The sequence below is a fragment of the Lagopus muta genome, chromosome 1 (assembly GCF_023343835.1).
Source record: "Lagopus muta isolate bLagMut1 chromosome 1, bLagMut1 primary, whole genome shotgun sequence".
In the NCBI taxonomy this organism is placed as follows: Eukaryota; Metazoa; Chordata; class Aves; order Galliformes; family Phasianidae; genus Lagopus; species Lagopus muta.
In genome coordinates, this window is record NC_064433.1 from 121,688,636 (window position 1) to 121,706,113 (window position 17,478).

General features: G+C 36.7%; 1 protein-coding gene across 3 annotated transcripts in view; it reads right to left on the minus strand.

Annotated features, from left to right (window-relative positions):
* Window positions 1-17,478, minus strand: part of GLRA2 (glycine receptor alpha 2) — a 128,857-nt gene that overhangs the window by 73,642 nt on the left and 37,737 nt on the right. For 2 of the 3 annotated variants that reach the window (XM_048933390.1, XM_048933389.1), the window contains 3 exons: window positions 13,093-13,175; window positions 11,711-11,848; window positions 8,784-8,998 (listed from right to left, as the gene is read on the minus strand). In XM_048933390.1, coding sequence (XP_048789347.1) covers window positions 8,784-8,998; window positions 11,711-11,848; window positions 13,093-13,175 — 436 coding nt within the window. The remainder of the gene's footprint in view (window positions 1-8,783; window positions 8,999-11,710; window positions 11,849-13,092; window positions 13,176-17,478) is intronic. The other variant, XM_048933391.1, reaches the window with a different exon arrangement.

The following is a 17,478-nucleotide window of genomic DNA, read 5'->3' on the forward strand; positions in this document are numbered from 1 at the left end:
CTCAGTGCCACATCCACATGTTCCTTGAACACCTCCAGGGACAGTGACCCCACCTCCTCCCTGGGAAGCCTGTGCCACTGCCTCATCGCTCTTTCAGAGAAGAAATGTTTCCTCATGTCCAACCTGATGTAAATAGCTTCTCTCTATTTACTTTTTTTTTTTTTTCCCTGTGGAGGGGAAGAGCTAACACTCCTACGCACCATATATATACATATATGTATATGTACAAAAATCCAAATAGAAACATTTCCCACATGAAAGAAAGTCTTTTCATTCAAGCTTTTACAGTTACATTACAATCCAAATGAAAGTTTGGGAGACTAAAAAGTCAATGGCCCAGCTGCCACAAAGCAGCGTGCAGTTTGCAGTACTGTTCAGACTGGAAGGTACACAGGGTCCAGGAGGCCCCAACAACACTATATCAAATTGAATTCTAACAGAAGATTTTCACAAGCAGTACTTCTAGATGATCTAATAGAGTCAAGGCCTGAGATGATCTGAAATGATTGAGCCACAGTAGTGCATGTCACTGCCTCAGAGCATGCTTGCAGTGCTTATCTATGAGAAAGAGCAGCACTGCACGCTCCTCAGAGAGCTGCTAAAAGCTGCTATAACATCCTCGAGGGTATAGGAACAAAGCTGGAGAGCCCCTGCTTCATACCAAGATTATGAAACAACCGGCAGTGTGATGCACACAGCAACTCCAGCTCTCCTCTGACGCATGAAACTAGCTCTGCTCAACGCCAGCCGTCCCAGATGACTGCATTATAAAACCTCTCCAGGAAGTGCCAGGAGTACTCAAACTACATCCCAGAGGTATTCTAACACATCGAATATTTTTTTCTGTCACGCACGTTGGCAACTACTCTTTCTGTAGTACAGTAAATAACACTATCTTCACTATACAGGAAAGTAAATTATAAAGTTTAGACTAGTAGAAAGGAAAAAGTGACTGAATTAATCAGTCTTTTGTTTTTGACCTTCACAGAGTAAAATCTGCTATAGAACTTAATGCATTAATATTTATCCAGTCAGTATTTCCTCAATTGGCTTTGCACAGAATCAAAGGCCACATTGAACTTCATTAGAAATGATATGTAAACAGTTTGAGACCCAATGATTGACCAGTACATCTTTTCTCTGTGACCAAGAGAAACAGAGTTATGTGGTCTTTTCTAGGTGCTCTGGGTAATATCTAAATCCTTCTTCCTCCCACTCTCTTCCAATTCCTGCAAGATGCACAGGTGCTACTCTTTTTGTCTTCTTAGCCTTGCAGCCATCCCTAGTCTTTGGTCTCACAGAACTGGAAGTCGTTGTGGAATGGAAGAAAAATTTTCTTCCCATGAAGAATGCACGACAACAGCACACATACCTGTGCCAAAGCGTATCCACCTATAGTTTTAACTGAGGTACTGCTCCCACTGAAGTTGTAAGTGCACAGGCCAGCCATGTAAGTATCTACCTAGATCTTAAAGGAGCAAGCCTTGAAGAAAGGGAAACTGCCTTTTACAAACTGATGTGAGTGGCAGAAGCAGAGAAGTTTCATCAGGCCCAAGGATTTATTATCAAGCTGATATTAGCATGGCCACATTGCTATTGATGTTCTATCTGGTACAACACCTTCTATCGCCTCCTTGTATCACATCTTCCCCTGCAGTTCACACTCTCTTTTGCACTCAAGCACATATGTATCTTGAGAAAAAACTACTGGTACAAAAATATAAGCGGAAAGAAGAAAAAAAAAAAAATTACCTATGAAAAGATGTAGAAGAGTATCAGAAAATATTTATTTTGAGACATGAGGTGTGAGTAGGTCTTTTTAAACAATTTGACAGGAATTTATAGTATTCTGTGGGATTGATTTCTTTTTTTTTTTTTTTTTTTTGTACATAAATCTGTATTGAGGGACTATCAGTAGTTTAAAATGAATAAATGTCTTCAGTAAGTCACAGCAAGCAAACACATACTAATGTACGACTCTTGTTTTACTTTGGAACATTTGTTCTGTTGAAAAAGTGCTTCAGACTATGTGAGTTCCTTTGTTAAGCAGTATAGAAGAAATCACTTTATCCAAATTCAAATACTGTATGGAATTTAACAAAGGTTATTGAAAATACTGTCTGAATATAAGATTTAGTTTTATCCAGTTTTGCCAAGCTCAGATAAAAAATAAAAAGAAAAGAAAAGAAAAAAAAAACAAGAATAGCTAAAGCAGCTTTCATTATTCTCTTAATAGAAATAAAAGAAGGAAGAATATACATTATATTAGGAATATAATGGGATGGAACAGAAAGCTGTATGAGAACACTGCAAGTGACCAAAGCAAATTGCCACGTAGATTTCCCTGTAGGCACATGATTGAAGAGCAAATCCTCCTGTTTACCTGACTATACAGCCTGACTTCCTAAGGATTTAGATGACATGACACATTTTATTACAGGGAAAAAGAAGAAAACTGACAGCCATTAGGTCGTCACACTAGATATTAGGAAGAAATTCCTTAGTGTGAGGGTGGTGAGGCACTGGAACAGGTTGCCCAGTGAGAATGTGGATGGTCCCTTCCTGGAAGCATTTGAGGCTAGGCTGGACAGGGCTGTGAGCAACCTGATTTAGTGAGAAGTGTCCCTGCCTATCACAGAGGGGTTGGAACTAGATGCTCCTAAAGGTACCTTCCAACCCAAACAATTCTATGATTCTATGTTCTCCAAGAACTTTTTCTAAATCCACTCAAGATCCCCAAACAGATTTTTAAAAAGTGGAGACTTGTTTGCAGTTTCCCCTCAGAAACAATAAACATGTTTCATAAAGCAAGCATATTAAATACCATGGCACTGTTTTAGGACCGTCATGCATCCAACAGGATATTGTAAATAGCTAATAAGGTTGGCCTAATTCTTTAAGCAGTAAGTCAAGCACTCAGATACCCTTTTACATATTAACATATCTCATGATCATTAAATTACTTCTGAATTTCCTCCTCAGACCCTGAAACTAAAGAAGAATGACCTGTTAAAAGTTCCTTCCATTCAGTTTATCATTGTTTCTTAACATACTGCTGCACCAAAATCTGTCATGCTATCACCATAGACACTTCCTCTGACAGCAAAAGAACAAAGGACAATATAACCTCTAAGAAGAGTAAGAAGAGCATCTGTTCCTTTTTCTTTATTGTTATTTCTTATTTGTTTCCTTCTTTTTTGTTGTTGTTTCCTTTTTTCCTTTTTTTTTTTTTTTCCTGTTAGCACATTATTTTAACTTTTATTTAATTTTACTTCACAATAGAAGAAATTATGTACTCTTGGAATTTCTTTACTTGATAACTTTTGGCAGTAAATAAAGGAGAGGTTACATTCTGAGACTGGTCTGCCAGAAGACAAAGAATCTTGACAAGACTCCAAAGACTCCAAAAATGGCAGGGATAGTGAATGACACATAAAGCAATAATTTACTGCCAAAGGGGATGGACTGTGATGCCTTTGGTTTTGTGAGTCTCTGCATCTATTAGAATACAGCGCTTTTATTACAATTGGTAATGCACTCAGTGATCCGAAGCAAAATGAAGTGAATGGAAGGCCTCCCAGTGGTTTCAGTGAGTTCTGAATGAGATTTTTTTCTACACCAATTGCTGCCTAGGGAAGGAACATGTATTCATAAAGTACTACATATTAAAGTAACACAATATGAGCTTGATACAACTTTGTAAAATAAGGCTGCTTTCATTTGCTTAACTTAAAGTATCCTCAAATGTTTTGCTTTATGGTATAAAAAAAGTAATTCACTTTCTTGGACTGTTGATGCTACAGTTTGGTTTATGCATGTGTTTTAAGAAGAAAGCAATTTGAAAAATACCCAATTACTAGCATAGCAGAGAACTTACTGTTTCCAATGCTTTTTTTAATTAAATTCTTTAAAACTCTTGATTCTGTTGATTCAACAAAAGGAAAGCTGTTTAAAAATAAATGGAATAGGAAGAGAATAGTTATCTAATGCTCTGAAAAAAAAAAAAAAAACAAGATACTTTCTCATATTTCTCACTAATTTTATGCTTACTATATCAATATGCTCCCCTTTACTCTGAGTGTTCATACACTACTGAGACTATTAAAGGAAAAAAAAAAAGCAAGGGCATATTACAGATCTGTTCTGTGATGCCCAGAAATTCTTCAGATCATGCTTTGAAAAATACAAGCTGCCATGTTTGTGCAGTCAGATACTTCCACAAAACACTATATTCAAGGATGTGCAGAATTCTGCATGGATATATAGCAGATTTTTATTTATTTATTTATTTATTTATTTATTTTTGCAGAAGTAAAGTCCAGCAAGCACTTAGATGCAAGGCAGCTCAAGGGCTCATGCATAGGACTTGCAGAGAAAGCTCAGAGTTTCTCAGTTTCATTGTGAATACAAATACACAGCCAAGCTGAAAACCACCATCCAGGATTTTTGCTCATTTGGTCAGTCAGCATAAGTTACTGCACAGACATTAATCTAGCCAAATTTCTAGGTGGAAAATGATGGCATGAACAGAGGAATCCAGACACAGACTATCAGATGTGGGTAGGGCTTATAAATGTGAATTTGGAGGAAGGAGAATTGGCCAGAGAAACCATGTCACTTTGGATCAGTGTTCCTGATTGTCTGCGCACTGGATTGACCAATTGGAGGGAAGGTAGTAGCCCAGTTTTCTAGATGAGTTTCTTATCACCTCTTAACATGGCCACTGATGGTAATTCTGGCCATGTGAACACTCACCAGTTTTCTGTAATAAACACAAAATAACTTAGTTTCTATAAAAGAGGTTGAGACCGTGGTGAAGGATTCTCTGCAGCTATTCTTTGTATAGAAGATCAGTACTTCATCCCCATGAAGGAAACAGAACTTGATATTGTTCACCTTATGATAAAAAGTAGAAAAGAACATTCATGTTTTCTGAAACATGCACTGCAGCTCTTGCCTCCTACATTAGTATTTTGCTGGGGCTCTAAACTCTTGCATGATTTATTTCTGTCTGTTTTAAGAAAGAAATAAACTCTGTAGAAAAATAAATGAAAAAAAAAACAACAAAACAACATAGTGATTTTTTCACTAGTTTGTTGTTACCAGAATTTGACCCTGTATTTGTAGGCAGAATTACAAACGCTATGAAGATAAGAACTGCACAGAAGGACTATGAAAATTTATCAAAGAAATATAATCACATTTCATTTGAAAGAAGCTATCTAGATTTTTCTCTTCAGTGTGTGCAAACACAAATACCAGCTGGAGTTACATGAGTTTCTCTGATAGTAATGCCTACTATTTATTTCCATGGAAAGTACAACAGCTAAAAAGAGTACCATAACACTGTTTGACAGAGAAAATTCTCAGATACAAAACACTATTTTTCAACATAGTCACCATCATGAGCTATGTATTTTCACCAGGGAACAGGCATGCCACACTTGTAACAATCTGTACCAGTGGAGATGACCCACTGCCATTGTCACCACCGCTGAAATGCCCATCCATCGCTGTGCTCACATTCAGTGGTTGGTCTCCAGAAATGTTCAGCAAGTGTCAATGAATGTCAGTGGGTGCCATTTTTTCAAGAATTTAATGACACACCTTTGCTTCCATGTCAGCTGCCATTTTGGAAGATTGCTGCATCTCTCACATGGCAGCAACGTGTAATGGGATACTGTTGGGAAAGTTCAGCCTCTACTGCCATACCACCAGTATCTCCCTTAGACATTGTGAGTCAACACAGTAAAACAGGAGGCGTGACTTTCGGAGCCGCCCCTGTATTTTCATTCTCTCATTAACTTTCAGTTTCTTTTCTTTTCAGCAGTCTTGAACTTACATTTAATTTTCAATATCTGGAAGCCTAATATCTATGCTTCTGTGACCTAACATTATGAAAAGCTGTGTATCAAAATGAATATTGGTTTTTAATATGAAAAAGAGTGATTTCAAGGAAGTAGAACTTTATCACATCATGTCATGTTGAGGTTGAGAACAATGTGTGGGTAATTACTTCTAAAATGTTCCACTTGCGTCATTTTGATAGTAACTCAGAAACTGACCAAAAAAAACTAACTAGGATTCTTCTCAGCACAATTCTTCTTCACTTTTTTTTTCTTTAACATAAAGGAATTACTCATAAAATTGGTAGATGTTGATGCTTTGCTTTTATTTTAGTTATTTGCTTATTTATTTTTGGTAAAGTTCTGATAAAATAGTTGAGAAGAAAGAAGAAAGAATACCCTTAATTTATCAGCTTGGCATGAGCCAGTGAGTAAATTAAGGGTAAGTTTAAGTTCTATAAATATGTGTTAATTGTGCGTTAATAAGAATAGGACACAAGGTAGAATGGGGAAGAACTCAGCTATTGTAATCAAATATAGTCTGTTCTCACAGAGCAGTTGCATCTGTTTTTTCATTACTCTTGCAAAAATAACCATTCTGTCATGTCTGATTCTCTTAGATATTCATGCTTGGAGCAATTTTAAAATGAATGTTTTATTGACAGCCCAACTTCCTGCGTCTTGGCAGTATGTAGACAGAACTTAGATAAACACTGCTTTTAAGGAGCCATTTGGGGACTTCAGATTCAACACTGTTTTGAAGTAATTATTTTCATTTTTTTATTTCTAAATGCATTTCAGCTGGACAGATTTTATTAAGAAATACAATTTTTATACTAAGCTACAGGTAGGGTTTTAAAATTGCTGTTCTTGCAACAGCAACAGCAAGAAAAACTTTCTCCTTCCTTTTGTAAGGAATCGGGTACTGCTGACAGTATACAGCAGGGACCTGTATACAGACATGGGTGTTCTACTTAAATGTGAATAGAAAGTTTATTTTGAAGTGTTGGTTCATGTCAGTCCCAAGATTCTTCAGACACAGCTTGGTTGAATTCACAGAGTGGAAATGCAATAATGAGGTGCAGCCCCAGTGAAATAAATGTGCTGGGCTCTCTGGTGGGGTACACGTCTTCTGACAAAGGAACAGCAGAGAAAACTAGGAGAGGATGGGATGGGGCCAGAACGTCACCTCTGACAGATGAGATAAATCTATTTAATTTTGAAGATAGAGAAGGACATCTCCAATAATCAAACTGCTACAGTCAACATATTCTGGATCTTCACATTTCTTCTACTCAGCAGAAGCCCAGAAACTTATCCAGGGAATGCTTTTCAACTCAAACAAGACAGAATTCAGCAAGGATAGATGTTTCATCTGGATCAAAGGCATAAGATGAAGTCTTTCTAAATTATCTTTATGGATATGCTATCACTGCAGAGCTTCTTAGTAGGGTATGTTTTCTCTGTTGGAAATGTGAGTGGAAAGCTCCGCTACAGTGATTGTACCACTTTTAATTCTCAAGTCAGTTAATTTGGAAGAAAGCTGGAATGTATAATATTTGGAAGAAATCATGGAATCAAGTTGTACCATCTAGACACAGCCTCCAGTGACTATGAGCTTGCTATCCACAGATCCTGCATGGCTCTTGCCAAGATTATCTCTTTGTTGACTTTCTTCTCAGAGTGTTCATTTGGTAATATTGACAGAACAAATGTTAAGAAAGTTTAAATTTGAAATTCAGTGTTAATATACAAAATACTTTTTAGTTTTCATGGAAAATTATACATAGTTCCAAGTGAACAAGTGAAGCTGAACCAACTGTTGTAGACACTGGATTTTTAAGTGATACTTTCTCAATACCAACAGAAGAGTAACACAATCTGTGCAGTTTTTAAAGCTGGTCTATATATGCTCAATTTTAACAAACTACAGTACTTGGAATTAGACTGAATATGATACAGAGGGTAAAGCAGAAAAAACACAACATGCCTTTTGGAATTGATTGTATGCAATACAAGCATTCAACATCGGTGTTTTGTTACAGTTAGCACAGTTTCATGATCCCAATCCTTGTGATTCTGGGCAGCTGAAAAGAGGATCATATCTCATGACTCCACAGACCATTGTTAACTGATCTACCTGTGAGTTCTCTTCCAGAAAACTGCACAAAACCTGAGCATGCAATATAAATTCCACTGGAAATGCTATTGACAGAAGCATTAAAATGTGCCCATGCTGAAAAGTGTTTCTATGTTGTCTAATCAAATAATATATTCTGTAATCTGTATTCTCATCTACAGCAGCTGTCCTGTATTAAAAAGACCACAAAATTCAAGTGAGAGGATATTTTTGTGTGTAGACTGAAGTGCAGGCATCACTTAAATAAGAACATGGATTGATCCTACCACGAAGCAGAGAAAGACATCAGGACTTCTCTGAAAATATTGTCCAGAGATATCTTTTAGGTGTATATATGTCGCATATATGTATTTTATATATATATGTATGTATGTTTATATATCCATCTGATTGAGATTCATAACTAACCATGCCATGATATTTGGGAGTCTAACAGTCCAGAAAAGATTAGACAAAGTCCCCAGCCAGATAAAATGTTCAGTTTTCAGGAAAGTGGTTTCAAAAATCCAGATAAGTACCTAGATACTTCAGAAAGTCTATTCTATATCCTAATGCCTAAGTGACGAAGCTAGCAGTAAATCATTAAAAATCCATAGCTTTGAGCCCTCTGGGTATCCCATAAACCAACAGAAAACTCTAATCCAAATGCAATAGTATTGCAACAGTTTAGCATCACATTGACACCACTTTTTCAGTTATTCTTATTAGACATTCTTATATAGATTGTTAAGAAACTTCAAAAGTACTGTAATTTGTTTTGGTGATAACAAACCAGTGGTACAAAATAAATGCCTTACTTTTGGAAGGGAAGCTCTCGATCCTGAACTTTGAGTGGTCATTGTCAAAACTGTAGTGATACCCAATGCGACTCTTGCTGGAGCAGCATCCATGTTGATCCAGAAAGAAACCCAGGACAAAATGACAATCAGCAGGCTAGGAATGTACATCTGGATTAAATAGTATCCCATCTGACGCTCCAAATGAAACTTGACTTCAATGCATGTAAACTTTCCTAGAACATGAAATTACTTTCATAAATGCTTTTTGCACAGTTTTATCCTGCTTTCTGAACATAAACTACGTGTGAACGTAAAGCTATGAGTCAGCCACTTGTTGAGCTCAAGAGTGGGAGGGACATGGAGTCCCTGAAACAGACTGTACTCAATTCTTTACATTATCTGAGAAAACAAGTATTTGTACAGTTGTTTCACCTCTAGAAAATAGAATGCTGTTTTTTCTTCCTAAAATTTAACAAGATTTTGTTTTGCTCAAATACAAAGTTTAACGTTAAAAGACAACAGAATTTTGCTCTTTTAATTGCATTAGATAAAGCAAACCTAATTAAATGAATTGTAAAAAATTAGTCTTAATGTCCTATAGTAGATTAAAATCCTTTTCATTCTGATCACATCATTTACTTGAGCCTGCGGGTTACTCCTTCTAGCGGAATCAATTCAAAGCTGACTGAGTTTCTCCAAAAATCTAACTCCAGGAAACACCCAAGAATCTCTTGTGGGAGGTAAGTGATCCTTCATATAATAAATACCTACTTTGCAAGAGTGGAGGAAGACAGAATTTTAAGAAAGTAGAGATAGCCATGCTGTGGGGAATGCAATGTCCTGAGTTGCAGCAGCTCACCGGCCATTAATCCAATCACTTTTTGCTGCTCTCCAAATTGGTGTGCCGTGGCTGGGGTTTTAGTTCTATGAAGGCTCACACTCAATGCTGACTAACCCAAATAAAAGAACATCTGTCATTTGTGAAACATCATACTAATTATTTCAAAGACCCTCTGTTGTGTTAGTTGGGCAAAAGCACTGACGTGCATTGCTCCTTCCTCATGATTTGTGGATGAAAGGCAAATTTTTCTCTTTTTTTTTTTTTTTTGTTTGTTTGTTTGTTTGTTTGTGATAAACGTACTTTTCTGTTGATTTACAAAGCTGAGTGGCAGGTTCAGACAGGCATGAGAGTTGGCACAAAGTACAATACAGTGGAAATTTGGCAGATTGGTGAGGGGAGAAAAATTGAATACTCTGGAAAGACAGAAGTTGTGATATCAGTGAACTGACCCATCATCCCAAAGACAGACTAAGACTCTGAGACTGCCAAAACAGAAGGGATCTGGTCTTTTAAAAGATGGGGTTCCAGCCATGATTGTGATGGTGTTAGAATAGCCCAAGATGTGGAACACTCTCCACATTCCAATGGCATAACCTGGGAAGAGCTCCTTGCAGCATGGGTGGGATGAGAAGGCTGAATAATGCAGCTTTCATCTATATTTTGATTTCACCTCAAACCTGAAGGAGCATACCTCAAAAAAGACAGCAATAAACACACGTAGGTGAAATCTTATTTTGTCTGAATCCTGCTCTTCATTTCCCTTTTTCAGGGTACATTCTTCAAGATTTAGTTAATTATTCACATATTTTGTTCAAATACATGAAGTGGGAGCTACTAACTGACATTTTTATCGTCCATGGGGAATCTCAATGAGTACATAAGAAAACAATTGCACATGCTCTCCTTTCTCTCTTACTTCACACTGCAAAATGGCTACCTGGGAGTCAGCAACTAGAAAAGCAGATTAATACATTTATTCAGAGTTTGAATCGTGTGGCAGGAGAAAGCTGAACTTTGGCCACATTGCAAGTACTTGAATTATGTTGATTGGAATTTACTCCTGATTATCCCTTTAAAATTTGAGAAAAAAAATAAAGTAGTAATAACACTCCTGATTTCCACTTATTTTGGACTGTGGAACTAAAAAAAAATCCTTTGCTGACACTTTGGGATCCCAAATGAGAAGTTGCATTAATAATAAAAGTAATTTTCTCTTTATGAGAAAGGAATGTGACTTTATTTTGGACAGGAGAAGAACATCTCATGTTGTTTTATTTCACAGAGTGAAACAAATGTCTTTGATGCAAGTGGACTGGCCCTTATGCTGAAATAATGGAAAAAAAAAACAAAAAAAAAAAACGATTTTAGATGACAGGGATTATATCTAATCCTAGGAAGCATCCAGCAAACTGTTCTCTGTCCTTATTAATTATACTCCAAGCAGATAAATCCAAATTTAACAGACCTCTCCCTGCTTGTATAGCTACAGAAAGAAAACACACTTGAAACTTTTCAGAAAATAAAGTAGGAAAACAACAAGGTTATTAAACAACTTTCCAAAATTTTCTGTTTGCACTCTATTCAGATCAGCAGTGAAAGCATTGCCATTTCAAATACTACATCTCTGAAGTTAAACCTCATACACAAGTTGGTGAAAAGTTGATATTTTTCCTCACTGGCATTTTAATATAATGAAAAAATAAATCAAGCTCAAAAATTACTACTTTAAAACTGATTTATCAATATTAAAGAGGATATTTAGTTTGTTCTAAAATCTTCATTTTGAGGAAATCAGACTGACAAGATTTTTACACTTTTAAGACTCTAAAACCAGACTGATTTTAAAGATTTTAGAATATTAGAGCATGTTTATTAGAGTATCCTTAATGATGTTTAAGGAAATTTGGGGAGAAAAACAAAAACCATTCAAGCAAATGAAAATAAAAACGATATATTTTTTAGATTTAAAATATTTGTGGCTGAATCCAATTTTAATTTAAAAATAGATGTTGTTGTTGTTGTTGTTTTAATTTTACCCCTCTTTTCCCGATTCACAGAGAAAAAAAACAAACAAAAAACCAAACAACAACAGAATAATGCTTACCAGTGTTGTAATGTTTTGTGCAATAACCAAGTTCTTTATCTTCTTTCAAAATAAACTGTGGCAAGGTTAAACCTTCTGCAACTTGCACAGGCCCATCACTCAGCCACTCGAAAATCAGATCATTCATGGTGTAGCCAACTACAACAAAGAAGTCAGATTCATTACATAGTAATGAAAACCTTGAAAGCAAGTATTACTATGGCTTACAAATATGTCAGTTATTCCAGTAAAGGTTAGCTATAATTTTAAGCCTTCTGATTAACTACAGCACAATTGCAATTAGTTGCTTGTTACTAATATTGCATTACTGCTATGTTAAAAGCAACAAATAAGTAACATAATTAACTTCTGAAATAGTGTCTTGGTTTGCCACTAAAAATAATATTTATGACCCATGAAAGATACTATTTACAAATGAGTTAGCATTTTTCTTTGCCTATGTATCAGCCAGCATTTTGCTTACTTTTTATCATTCTTTGACTATATAGTTCTTGGGCAGAACAAAACCAGGATTTCTAGAATAGGTGATAGTGCAGGTTTTGTAAACCTGTGATGTACCGGAGAGGTGTGAAGCTGTAGAGAGAAGCTTGGACTTCCTGAAATATCTTTGCAACTGCAGTTACCACACAGCTAAGAGGAAACTAAACAATCGGTGTCCAAGCTCCAGCCTCAAATACAAGTAGTAACCTTGACTTGCAGCTCATACTTATATAGATAAACCCATTATCTCTTCCCCACAAAACAAAACAAAACCAAAATAAAAATTCAAAAAACAAGGTGGCTTGACACATACTATCTGTGCAAAGGACAAGAGGCAGTGGGCATATGTTGGCATGCATGAGGTTCCCCCTAGACACCAGGAAGCATTTCTGTGTTGGAGATGATGGAGCACTAACACAGGCTTCCCAGAGAGACACTGAAGTCTCCTTGGAGATTTCCAAAAGCCACCTGGACAAGGGCCTGGCATCCTGCTCTGGGTTGTACCAGATGAATGCAAAGATCTCTTCCAATCATTCTATGATTCTGTGAAATCTTTTTTCAAAAGACCATGACTCGTCTTGATCAGACATAACTCATCCCTGGCTGTGACCTACTTGTTCTTACTTTCTTGAGATTTGTTGTCTCGGGTATGGCACTGCTGTGGTTATTCCTGGAAGTGACACAGCCCTGATTGGATAGGTGGGAGAATAAAGAAAGGAGCTGGAACAGCATGGAGTAAGGAACAACACTTTAGTTAAAATACTTTTTCTCCAGGAGTACCCCTTACAAAAGAGGAATGTTGATTCTGATCACACAAATATAGCAATGTAAATACTATCAAACCACCAAAATTATGGTAAAACTTGTTTTGTTTTTACTAGGCAAAGCAATTGGACACTCACAGCTCTCTAGCTGCATTGTGCATGTCTGTACATCCATAGGAAAATTCTTCAAGTCCATGGGACATGATAACGTTAAAGTAAGCCTAAAATTGGAGGGAAAAAAAAAAAAAGGAAAAAAAAAAAAAAGGAAAAAAGAAAAGCACTTGTTAGAAATACACAGATTTTATTCAAAGCCCCATATTTATACTTTGAAGGATCAAGGCCAAATCTTAGAGCCTCAGAAGATGGACTCCTCATCCACTCTTAGGTTTTAAGGACAAAAGAGATTGTGAAGATAGAACATGTAAAGCAAAACAGGCTCTCACTGGCTGCACTGGCTGGACAGAACAGAGGCAGAGGCAAGATAGCAAGAGATGCTCCCACTAATGTACCACTGAACGAATAACAGTGAACCTAAATAATGCAAAACCTAAAATGACTAATTCTGAGACATACATTTTTAGGTTTTGTTTTGGAAGAGCAAAGGAAGAAAACATAAAAATCAAGGGGTTTCTTCAACAGGGAGTGCTTTTTTGTGTATGAGAGCCAGTTCCAAGCCTTCATTCTTACTTCTTGGCCATTAAAAGAAAACAATAACAACAAAAACAACAACAAATACATTAAAAACCACAATCACGTTGCATTAAAAGATAGAGAGTTCAGGAACAACACAGTAAGCCTAAAGGAGCGTTATCATAAAGATTAAATTTCTCTTTATTTTTCAGCTGCTTTGTCCCAGATAAGGCATAATTTTACTTGGACAGGAATACGCTTATTGTTTCTTTCCTTTCTTTTTTTCCTTTCTCTCATTATTTTTGGTTTAGTTTACTTTTCTACATTTGATTGAAATTTATGTTTCAAGTCTTCTTCTCCACTGTTTTCTTCTTGTTTCCATGGGGAGAAGGAAATGCTTTTAATAAACAAGATATTGGGTTGACAGAATTACAAATAACTATCTTCTTTGAAAAAAAGTACAGAAAAAAATATTAAGAGTTTGGTTTAAGTTATATTTAAAGAATACATGTATTATTTCAGATCACCTTCAACACTTCAACACAAAGAAAGCAAATAAACAAAAACCTCAATGTTCACTTGTCATCAAGTACAAGAACTAAATTGTCTCACTTGAAAGTACACTGAAGCATTAATATGGTACAATGGGAAGACATTTTTAATTATGCCAGTGAACAAATGTGCCAGCTGCTAATCTGGAAATTGTGTTGTCACAAAGTCAAATGTAATTTATATGGAGACATATCTCACTCAACTCTGTCCCCTGTAGTGATTTTGTTCTCCTCAAGTCATTCGTGTTTCTCAGTACATACACAATCTAGTTTAGTCTGTTTCTTTACCATGAGAATTTTATGGGAAGTCCTGACTGTACTTTTTAGTGTTACCATCCTGCAATCAAATCACTATGATAAGAAGATGATATTTAGGTAACTACAATCAAAGTGTAATCATTTTGATAAAAAATCCTACTACTCATCTCTGTGCTTTTGCTTATCCATGAGCTACATAGAGAATGTACCATTCTTGTCCTATCGACACAGGTTTCAGTGAGCAGAATGTCAATATCAGGAAATCAGAAATTGGTTATTAGTGGCACTAAAGTGCATTGTGATGAAGAAAACCACCCAGCAGTCCTCTCTACATCACAGTAAATAAACTCTTACTTAACCTTTGAGAGCACATAGCATAAGCATTAAAAATATAAGCCATCTAGGGAAAAGAAAAAAAAAAGAACACATTTAGTAGAGGTATGAATGCCTTTGGAAACATGCCCTTTACCACTTTAAATATTTTAAGTGTCCTGCAAATGTTAATTGGCCTCATTTTACTAGTTTCCTGGATTAAAGATTGAACTATTTAAATTGCTAATCCCCAGTAGTGACAAAAGACTGCTTCTGCTTTTTTCTTTTTTTTAATTTGAAATGTTGACATACCAAACTCTCTTTCTTCTTTTCAGTCATATTCTGAAAATGGGTTAGATTTTTGAAGTTCACTTCAAGTATGTCTTTATGCAAATGATTTTCTAAAGAGATGCAAAATATATCATTATCTTCTGAAGAAGATATAACCTATACACCATTTAGATTTTACTGACCATCATTCGTGGACTGTACACTCACTGTGTTTCCTCTCCCCTTCATCCCTTTTCTCCTCTCCAGAACCCTCAAGAAATCTGAGGGTTTAACTATATACATGGGCAAGGGTATCTAATCTATTAGTTCAGTATGAAACTCATGAGTAATCAAGTGCTTCCAAGTTTCTCAAGGATGAAGTGATCTATTTCCCCTGGTGGCTAGATGGATGTGTCAATTATTCATCTGGAGGTGAGTTGAGGAAATGAGCATAATGCTGTTTCACACAAAGGTCGACATCTCTTCTTTCTCTCCCTAAGCAACGATGTCTTTCAGAAAGCCTAAATTATTCTCTGCTTACCCACACAATTGGAAAATAACTTTTATTCAATGATTGTTGAGGCAAGCGCAAGAGATCGTGCCCTTTTAACTTGTTCTTCATCTCAGCATAGTAGTCACTCATAGTTAGCATCTTTGCTTCTGTAATCCCTTTTATCAGGATTAACAAAAGTATTAAATTCAGCACTTTCTGCCTGGTAAACCTAATGATTTTTAACAGGATTATTACAACCTAATGTTTGGCTACTTGAGTCTGAAGTAGCTCAAATGAAGTCCATGGTGGTGGGGCCATAGCATAGGGTTCATAGCAGTTGACTCTTATATAGTAAAAACATCATTCTGCAATTTTTTTTACCAAATCCATTGCCATGTCACTACTTGTACATTTACTCCAATAGGGAAAGAGGATCAGAAATGGTTAGGCAGCTATAGCTACCCACACTGCCTATAACAATGTCATTGACAGAAAATATATTAAAAAAAAATAAAATAGATGAATGTCTCACACTTACTTGGCAAATTCAAGAGGAGCCCCTGGAGATTTGGTACAAAGTGCAATTTTAACTGGCAATTGCATTGATGAATACTGTAATCATTAATACATCAGAAGAAACTGCTATACAACAATTACTTTTCAGCACCCCGCTATCAAGGCAGTTGAGATGTACAAACAACATGTTTTGTAACCATCCCCTGTTACTCAGGCTTGGGTTACACAGGTAGCTCAGGAGGAGAGCTCTGGGGCTTAACAGAGCAGACAGGGACCAGAAGAGAGTTGCCGAGCTGGGGATCCTTCTGTTCACATCAGGCACAGCGCCAGGTCCAGCAGGACACCCTGCAGGCAAAGCCAAGTGACTCCCTGCTTTCCCTCATCCATCCCAATGTCAAGGAAGAACTGAGCCTGGGATTTGAACAGAACAAAATGCAGAAGCGGAGCCAGAAAGCAGAAAGTGAAAAATTAGCCAGCACTGTGACAAAATAATAATGAAAAAGAAACCACTACTGAGCGATACTGTAGCAGAGGCAGGGCTGTAATTCAAATACTCTAGGGACCTACTTTATGAGGTTTCTTTCATATGTTAGGTCTGTCCTCCTGAGCAGCATCTCTTGACTCCTGTAATGCCTTCAAGTTACAAAGGGCACCGCTGGTATTTCTTCACCTAGCATTTCACTCAAGATCCCCTCTTTCATCCCTGGGTTTTACCAGAACATCCTGAGAAATTGTTCAGACCCGGGCTGTGGGCCTGTCTCTCTTCTCACTCCAGCTCAGCATCATTCATTTCTGATCACTTCAGAAAGATACCTTATCAGCATTGTTCAAAGTTCTGTGTTTCCTACTTCTGCAAGCAGGGGGACAGTAGTTCTTAAAGCTGTGGCTTATGTTACTATAGAAGCCAGAATAATGCATCCTGTCCACCCCACATCTCTCCCTTTCTGTATTCATCCATTTCAAAACCCCAGCCTCTTTCCTCTGCATCCTAATTTATTGCTGCCCTTCTCTTTCCCCTTGTTCTGTTTTTATCCCAGTTCCTGCCACATCCCACCCCCAGTTTTCTTTGGAGTACTAAGGCATGGGGTCAGTCCATGTTTTGACACATAATTGCCAAAGTAGCACCATCAGTGAAGATTACTCAGATGGACTCTTTTCATACCAATAAATAAATGAATAAGATAAATCAATAATTCTTCAATATTTGTGAGCAGATTATTCTCAACATCATCTCCAGTCTCTTTCTTCATCTTAGAATTTTTGAATACTAATGCTTATCATCATAATATTGAATATCTGTGGCTCCAGCCACAGGTATTACTTCTCTGATAATCCCCAAATGCTAGAAAAACAGTTTAGAACGTTATGCATATAAACATCTTGTGAATGGTCAGAAACATGAAACTGAAGTAAAGAACTGCCAGTACTGGGTTAGGCCTTTAGGGAACTGGGTTTACATGTTACATAATCCAATATTTACTTTCATTTTTTAGA